Genomic DNA, 9377 nt, shown 5'->3' with positions numbered 1-9377 from the left:
CAAAAGAATCTCTTAATCTTGCCATAGTTTCTTCCAAGGAAATATGATTGATGTAAAGTCACAACCATGTGCCTCCTTAGTGTGTTAACCTACAGGTTGGTGGTTACCGGTCACGACATTAGTAATTGGAGATCTAGACCCACCTTCAGCACATACACTTAAATCATTGGTGTGCTGGCCTGCTATGTTTGCACTTTGCATGTACGTTATAAATTTGCCCCTTGCCATTCATTGGTGTGATGGCCTGCTATGTTTGAACTTTGTAGAGTGTTTCTCAACGAATTTTAGATAGACTTTAATACCAACTTTTTTTTAAGGAAGACTTTGATACCAACTTAAAATTTGAATTGCACTTAACTCAATCACGATTATCCCCTCACAGTGGCGGAGCCAGCCAAAAAATTTTGGGGTGGCCGCATTCCGCCAACAGAGAAAAAATTGAAATTTTTTTATGGAGAATTCTTACAAAAGAAACAATCATGTGATTATATGCAAATCTAATTAACCAAATCACAAATCAAATTCATTAACAAATGAATTACCTAATGACAAAAATTCACCAACTATGTTGATCTAAAAAAAGCAGCTAGGAAAGATGAAGTTGATTTAGAAGATGGTCTTCAAAAACAAGGTGGTGTTGAATTAACCAAAGAAGGAGTGCGATTATGAGCTCCGGAACAAAAACTCAAGTGATTAGTAATTACTGGACAAGTTTATAAGGATTAGTAATATCAATTAGGAACTTTAAACCTTTTAAAATATCAATAAGAATTGCAAACTGGGAAAACAAAATCAAAGAAAAACAAAATCTGTAGCAATAATGGAAATTAGAAATTTATACATTGTAGCCAAAATTTAAAGTACATGAATGAGAATCTGAGGGAAAACAGTTTTGAGAAAGTAAAGCTGCAAAATAAGGAACTAATCTTAGCAAAACTACTACAAACATTTTTGACCTTTCTTGGAGTACCCTCCCCAATCTGAACCACAAGGCAAAAAAATTCTCATTTATTGTCCATCATCAAATACATGGATGGATAAACCAAATATAAGTAAGTTTACAAGGTACCGTAACTTGCCCATGGTACCCTCCCTGTTTCACTTGACATAACATAGGCCCCAAATCAACATATCTTATACAGTTATGCTAATCATATCAAGGATTTCTTGTTTGATATTGTTTCATTCTATAACTTTTCAATTATCAAACTACAGTTACCATATAATGAACTATGTAAAGGGCTTGAACTTACTTGTATCTGTCCACAATGTCCACTGACCATATCAATGTCCGCAAGATCCATCATTCTCCTACTAGCTCATAAACCTGTTAATACAAAATAAAATAAAAACTCATTTTTGCCTTCACATAATCACAGTCAGATTTGTTGGTGTAAAAATATTTACTAATAATTGGCCACTACTTTAGGTAATCAGAATCGGTATCAGATGTAAAACAGGTTCAAACCTATGCAACCCAAAAGCCACTACTCATTCTTATGATGGAGTTTCAGGTGGTTATGATGAAGCCTGAGAGAAAATGAAGCAGCAACCAAAGAAGGAGGAAAGTTTGAAGTAGAAGAGGAAAATAAGTAACACGGCTCAAACTGAAGTAGAAGAGGAAAATACATGGATGGTTATGATTGGCCATGGCATGATAATAATATTGAGATTACCTTAGGGGTATTATAGTCTTTTCACGAAATAAATGGGTAGGCCATGGCCTACCCCAGTCCTCGTGTAGCTCCGCCTCTGTCCCCTCAAATAAAAAAAAACCTCAATCATCACATAATGAGCTTAATTATAGAGTAAACGATGTCCCTAACTTAAAAACTCATATTCAGCGATTATCTTATCTAATATGTGATTCATAGTACCAATGATAAATAGAGACACCCATTAAAAGGAAAATTTCCAGTTTGCATATCAATATTGACTGGATATTGAATTTGTTAAATATTTAACACAGGCACAATTGATAGTGTTTAAGGAATGGGCTTTAGTGTTCAACCTTGATGTTTTTATGGTCCAAAAATTTGAAACAATGAATACTATATCTCTTTTGCTTATAAACACGCCTTACCTTCTTTATGTACACTACTTTCATTCACTATTAATCTTGTCCTAACCCTTAAAAATATAGCTATTGACTACTTGTTTTTTTGAAAAAGAGTTATATAGACTACTAATACGGGAGGTGACTGTGTATTACTATTAATCTTGTTATAACAGTTAAATATAGTTATAGACTAGTACTTTTGTTTTTAGAGGGTATAGACTACTGATGGGGATGATGGATCATTTTCGATTCCATCACTATTTACAAGGTGGTACTATAAATAGATTAGTTAGCAACGGTTAGCTCAAGAGAATTTGTGTATGTGGCATTTTTTGTGTTATTATAAGGCAGCTGTACGCGAATTTTTTTTTTCTGCCCCTATCACAAAAAAAATGATATGTCTGCCCCTACTTGAAAACAATTGATCAAAATGCCCTTGTTCTTCAGTTGAATTGGCGAGCATAGCTATTTTTGCGGCAATCTCTGTAAGTGCGCAGACTTTTCTCTGAACATTCTGCCAGTTCTTCAAACAACATGGTGAGCATGATTTTTTTAAAGTTTTTTTCATGTTCTTATTTTGATTTGGCGATCATTGAAAAAATTTTAAAAAAAAATTATTTAAAGTGCGCAGGCTTTTCTATGTAATGTCATGTTCTTTAAGGAAAAAAAATTAAAAAAAAAAAAAAAAGAAGCAATGCTCGCCATATGAAAATCAGAACATGAAAAAAACTTTAAAAAAATCATGCTCGCCATCTTGTTTGAAGAACTGGCAGAATGTTCAGAGAAAATTCTGCACACTTGCAGAGATTGCCGGAAAAAGAGCTATGCTCGCCAATTCAACTGAAGAACAAGGGCATTTTGATCAATTGTTTTCAAGTAGGGGCAGACATATCATTTTTTTGGTGATAGGGGCAGAAAAAAATATTTCTCGTTGTACGTACTCTTCCTATATCATTATATTTATCGGTAAGGATGAAGCTACAAAAGTAAGCAGGTAGTAAGTAGCTCTAGCTTGCTAGTAAGTAGCTCTGAGTATTTTGTGAACATGCATCTCTAGTTTTTCTCTCTCCGTACTTTTGAGCTTGTAAACCACTGAACTAAACTGATAGAATATTATATTTAATAAAATTTATAGAATAATGATTAGCCATTACTATTATTTCCTTGTGAATAGGCTGTAACATAATTAAGTCATTATTGACTATTATTAGCCCCTTGTAATTAGGCTGTATTCTTAGCTAGTAAGTTTACCAATTCTTAGCTAGTAAGTTTACCAAACATTGTATATATTTGATTCAGATCAATGATAAAGGCAAGCATATTGTTATCTTACATGGTATCAATCCTAACCGATCCCTCCCTCTAAACAAAAAAAAAAAAAGAAAGAAAGTAGAACACAAAAACAGAAGTCGCAGAACTCTGTTCTCCTTTTTCTCCCTCACGCACGCACATCGCAGCGCCGCGCTCCTCCCTCTTACCTTGCGCCGCCGCCGCCCCTGTTGCCCAGCAGTCCGATCGACCTCCGATCCTTGACCAACAGTGCTCGTGCGTCCCTTCCTCCTTTTCGACAGCGCCGCCGTCGCCCCCTTTCTCAATCCGGTCGTATTTCGCCTCCGGTAACCTTCAGTTTCTCATCTTTCAGCACTGTTCTACCTCTACCATCATTTACCATGTCCGATTCCGACATCAATGATGACCATAGCAGCGCTGCTGACACAGCCGCCGCCTCTGCCTCTGCCGCCGCCGCTGTCAATTCTATCGCTCTCAAAAATGGCTTTCATCCTGCTCTTGCTGTCTCCAATATTAGGAATCACATTCCTATTATTCTTGAGATGGAAAAGGACCAATATGGCACCTGGGCGGAACTCTTCCGCATTCATGCTCGTTCTCATCGAGTTTTGCATCACATTGCTCCCTCTGCAGACAAAGCACCGCCACTACCTGCGGACGCCGCATATGAACAATGGACCACTCTAGATGCCTCCGTGCTTCAGTGGATTTATTCCACCATTTCCACTGACTTGATGACGACTATTTTGGAACCAAACTCCACTGCGGTAGACGCCTGGAATCGTTTGGCCGACTGATGAATGTCATAAAAGTGTTAAATTCATGATATATTTCATACACTTTTTGTTACTTGTTTTACACGTTATTGAAGGAAAAGCCGAGAAATAAGCGTTAAATGCCTTATTACGCTTTACTTATCATTACTCTATCCATTTGTGCAGAAATAAGCCTCAAGACAGAGCTTAAAGACCAAAACCATGAAAAAACACTATTTGGGCAGAAGCTGATCCAGGAGAGATGCAGCTCGCACTCAAACTCGTAAATGCGAGTAGCAGATGCGAGCAACTCGCAACTGCGAGCTCCCTTACTCGCAACTGCGAGTTAGGGCGGTTTGATCCCCTCAGTTATGACGTGGCAGCGTATCATTGGTCCAGGCAAGCAACTCGCATCTGCGAGTGATGTAGCTCGCATCTGCGAGTTCAGGCAGGGCAGAAGTCTTTATATAGCCACTTGCTACTCTTTGGAGAGGATCTTATCATATCTTAGCTTGATATTTTCTTAGCTTATCTTAGGTTTTAGTTTAGATATTTTCATAGAGAGAAGTAAGGTAGTTCTTCATAGAGTGATTTTGGTTTTGGAAGTTGGATCTTTATTTCTTTGTTGAGACATCACAAGTGTAATGAATCCTTCCTTTTCAATCCATCCTTGCAAGGCTTCCATGATGATGTGTAGCTAAACACTCTTTGTTAGGATGAGAGGTACTTGATCTTTGCTAAACATGTAACCTTTTGATCTTGCAATATATGATTCTAGCAATTTATATTCAATATTGTTGTTATTCTTGTGTTAATGCTTTCAATAAGATTCAAGATGATTTGGACACAAACTCTTGAATCTAGAGCTAGGGTAGCAATATATCTTAGGTTAACTTCTTTGACAACTTGGTTAATCTTGTGATAATCACCATAATCAAGAGTTTAATGCTTTCGGATGCTTAATCAGGCTGGACACGGTCGATTAAGTTATCCGATCGACTTTGTTATCGTTTAAGGGATTTGGACACGAATGTTTAAACGATAACTTAGAAATAATCATATCACTTTGGACACGAAGGGTAGTTTAGAGTTGATTGTGATAATGTTGTTTGCAAAGCTAGAATTCGTATGGATCATTAGGTTACGTGTGACGCTTGGTTAAGGAACGCTACTCCTAACAAGTTTCAATCCTTATTTATCTCAACTTTTACTTTTTGCAATTAGTTTAGTTAGTTACATTTCAATTCAAACAAACAAGTACTCTTAATACTTGGAATGATAGTCGATGTTAAACTGTCATTGATAACGCACTATTCCCTGTGGAGACGATACAAAAATACTTATCTTGTTTGATGCTAAGAATAGACTTTCATCAAAATGGCGCCGTTGCCGGGGAATGGTGTTTAGTTATCATAGATAGAACGATTAATTTATCGTTTTAAGTATTTGTATATAATTCGTAAATAGTTTTCTTTATTTGATAGTTGTTTGTACTAACCCCTTGTTGATAGACAAAGAAAAGTTTCTTGTTAGTTGTTTCCATTTTAGGATCACCACCTAGCCAAAATCATGGCTGATCATGGTTACTTCAACTTCTATACTCCACCCGAGTATGAATCCTATCCTCAATATCAGCAACATTCTTATGAAGATGAGAGATACAAGGTGATAGAAAATACTTTGAATGTCTTCATGCAACAATCCATGATAAACATGCAAGATACCAACCAAAGATTGAAGACTTTATCACTTCAAATTGGGTTGATTCAAGCACAAATCATGGATAACCAAGCCAACAATCAATCCACTCTTGGAGAACAAGAAAATAATCCAAACATGTTTGAGAGAGTCGGAGAGATTGTTGAAGAAGTTGTTGTTAAAAATGAGGTAGTTACAACTGTTGATATTGAAGAAGCAACGGTGGTTGAGAAAAAGGAACGGTTACTAATCAAGGAAGATTTAATGGTAACAAGAGGGAAGAAGATGAACAAGGTAGAAATCGATCGAGTCATTGATGAAATTAACGCCTTGTTCAATAAACCAAAGCTAGGGAGGCCATGGACTCCAAATCTTTTGTTCCTAAAGTTCATGGAATTCCTATCAAAACGTAGGGTTTCGAAAGATGATGTGCTTTCCGTTTCATTTTGGCCACCCTAACGAAAAAGGCGTCGAGCTAACGACGTTAAACAAGCGCTTGTTGGGAGGCAACCCAATTTTGTAAGTCCATTTAGTGTTTTAATGCATAATTAGATATTAGAGTCATGTGCATGCATCCAAACATCCAAAAACAGAATCCAAACAGAGAGCAAAAGTTTGAACCAAAAGTACTCGCAACTGCGAGTCAAATAGCTCGCAACTGCGAGTTGAATGGGTTTTGACCATGTTGACCACCAAAATACTCGCATCTGCGAGTAAAGCTGTTCGCACCTGCGAGTAGCTGCAGTTTTGGGCAGTTACGAAACCCAAGGCCACCAACTCTCATTTACTTCCCTTAACCACCCATTATCATCTCATTTTCGGTTTTAGTTCTCTCTCATCAAAACAAATCAAAAAAATTTCTTCTCTTTCAACTTTGGTGTGCCTCTCTCAACACAAACCCTAAATCATTCAAAGGTTCTTTTTAAAAGTCCAAAGCAAGTCAAGTTTCGGTTTATTTTCTCTGCACTTGCATTTCAATTGATTCAGGTTTGTAATCCATGCCATTCATTGTTTTTTTTTTTTAAAAAAGCTTTATGGTATGATTTTTTTACAAACCCTAGGTTAGAGGATTGATTTTTATATGAGTTTTGGTCCGAATTTCACACCTAAGAACAGAGATGAGGTTGAATCATTCAAACTTGTTGCAGCTTTGCAGAACACAAGTTTGTTGAAAATAACCCTTTTGTAAATATTCAATTAAATGCTTAGGGTTGAAAAGATTGAGCAAGTATTGATTTAGACTCATCTCTGTATCTGTTTAGGGTCGAAAAATGCTTTGCTTAGGGTTAGAGAACAATGGCAATGAGAAAAATTTTGAAAAAGTTGCGTTGTGCCAATTTCTGGGCAACTCGCAACTGCGAGTGAATCAGCTCGCATCTGCGAGTTTCATCATTAGCTCGCAATTGCGAGTGCTTATGCTCGCAACTGCGAGTTGCAGCAGAACTTGCTGCATGTTTCTGTGATTCAACCTGCAGTTGTGTTATTTTGTTCCATACTGATTTTAATTGTATATTCCATTGTGGTGTGGTATTTTTCTGGTTGTTTTGCAGGCATGGCACCTAAAAGAGTTCATACGGGTAAGAGAAAGCAAGGCGAGTCATCCGTACCTCAACCTCCAACCCAAAACCAGTCCTATGATAGGGAGAAATTCCTATCTAGGTACCACCAAAATAGGTACAATGCACTGCTAAAACAGACCCTGTGGACTGAGAGAGTTGTTCAAATCAAACCCGAAGGACCATATGGCAATTATCACCGGCTTTTCCTTGAACAAGGATGGACCAGGCTCCTAAACCCCGTAACCAAAATCAACGAAGAGTTGGTGCGTGAGTTCTATGCCAATGCCCTTCCTGCGAATCCTCAAACCGACCCTTTCACTTTTGAAACCTTTGTGAGAGGTCGGAAAATCAAGTTTGATCGGGATGCCATAAACACATACCTAGGAAACCCTTTCGACCTAGATGTTGAGGCTGAGGATGGGATTGATGACTTCCATAAAAAGCAAAACTTAGGTCACTTTCTCCTTGATGATGTCCACAATGAGATTAAAAGATACATAATGCTAGAGGGGGAAACTTATGACAAAAGTGATACGGGGAGAGAGCACATTGCCCAATATAAACTCATGAAACCACCGGCCAAACTAATCTTTCGGTTCATCCTACATAATGTGAAACCTAATAGTCATATGCTCGATTGCACCGTTGATGTTTGCCCATTAATTTTTTACATTCTTAAAGGCATCAAGGTAGATATTGCCCGAACCATTGCTTGGCAATTAAGAAAGGTTGTGCTTCAAGGCCATGGTGAGCCAAAAACCCGTCTCTCCTTTCCTGGTTTAATCATGGGTCTAATCAAAGACACCCACATGAGGATGCCCGCTGATTATCATGAAATAATCAAAAACCCCATTGATGATGCCTTCATTACCCGTTACATCATGGGTCAATCTAAAAAGGGTAAGGGTAAGCAAGCTTCATCTTCTAGGGCACCTCCCTCACAATCCGAGCCCCAAGATGCACCTCTTCCATTCCCACCAGCAGCTGGTTTTGATTTTGCTAGCTATGTTCAATGGCAACATGAGAATAATGTGCTTAATTATAATATGATGTCAGCCATTCATCGGGAGAACATGTACTTTCAGCAATCTCAATACATTATGCAGCAGCAATCTGGATACCCTCCGGAGATTATGGCACAATTCATGGCACCTCGAGCTTTTCAAGAATATGCAAATTGGCCTGAGGACACGCCAAAGCCTTTTGGAGGGGGTGGAGACTTTAGAGGTCATGAGGATTCGAACATGGAGGATATTGGTGGTTTAGGTGATGATGATGATCCGGCAAATGTGCCAAGTGCTACTTCAACCCCTCATGGGTCAGATGATGATGACATGCAGTCTTGAGGAGGAGGAAAAGAATTGAAAGCTAGTTCTTCAAAGAGTGATTTTATCAAGCTTTCAGTCATTTCTTGCTGTCTTCCTTAGCTGTTATTTCTTTTCTCTTTTGTTTCTTTGTGAACAATATTCTGTTGGTTTTTATTTTAGCACATGAACTCATATTTTATTTTATGTTATCAGCACTTTGTTAAGTATTTTGGATATTGATGTATGGTAACTTTTATTTTGTTTTAATTAGTATTATTATGTTCGTATTTATATTAGTATGGTTTAATTTTATTTTGTAGTATAATAATGTGTTAAGCATTTTTCAAGTACTTTATTTGGTTTTTATTTAAAAATTGTGGAAGTTTCTTGCGTATCACTCTTGCTTAATTTCAAATCTCAGATGATTGATAACAATTCATAGTTGTGATTAAAGCGCAAAGCCAAGGTACAAGTTTCCAGTTTTTCTAGGTTTTTACTCGAATATGGAACGAGTACTTTGTGCAAATTTCATTTCATTTAGTTCTTTACAATAATTTATTTGTTTGTGAACCACGTAGTACTAGCCTAAAGTGAGGAAACCTCAAATGTTTGTACATATGCAAGGAGACCGGCTTTCATTGTTTAACTCGTTTGTGTTATGTTAAATCCAATAATTGTTTTAAATTGTGTGAAGGCATGGAAGTGATCA

The 9377-nt window shown here is 37.3% G+C and overlaps 1 protein-coding gene and 1 long non-coding RNA gene across 2 annotated transcripts; one reads left to right on the top strand and one right to left on the bottom strand.

Annotated features, from left to right (window-relative positions):
• Positions 1 to 792: 792 nt before the first annotated feature.
• LOC146901883 (uncharacterized) lies at positions 793 to 1615 on the bottom strand. The gene is made up of 2 exons (XR_015022194.1): positions 1469 to 1615; positions 793 to 1327 (listed from the first exon to the last, which is right to left on the bottom strand). It is a non-coding gene; the product is annotated as an uncharacterized LOC146901883 (long non-coding RNA).
• Positions 1616 to 3729: 2114 nt separating this feature from the next.
• Positions 3730 to 4146, top strand: LOC146901882 (uncharacterized). Its single transcript, XM_085737087.1, has one exon. The coding sequence runs from the start codon at positions 3730 to 3732 to the stop codon at positions 4144 to 4146; it is 417 nt and encodes a 138-aa protein (XP_085593213.1).
• Positions 4147 to 9377: the final 5231 nt, after the last annotated feature.

The sequence above is a fragment of the Medicago sativa genome, chromosome 8 (genome assembly GCF_051527215.1).
Source record: "Medicago sativa cultivar Bolivia chromosome 8, Bolivia_mono, whole genome shotgun sequence".
In the NCBI taxonomy this organism is placed as follows: Eukaryota; Viridiplantae; Streptophyta; class Magnoliopsida; order Fabales; family Fabaceae; genus Medicago; species Medicago sativa.
This window is presented reverse-complemented; position numbering and strand designations above follow the sequence as displayed.

Coding starts and splice junctions, on each gene's coding strand:
- LOC146901882 (XM_085737087.1), top strand. CDS start 3,730: ATGTCCGATTCCGACATCAATGATGACCATAGCAGCGCTGCTGACACA.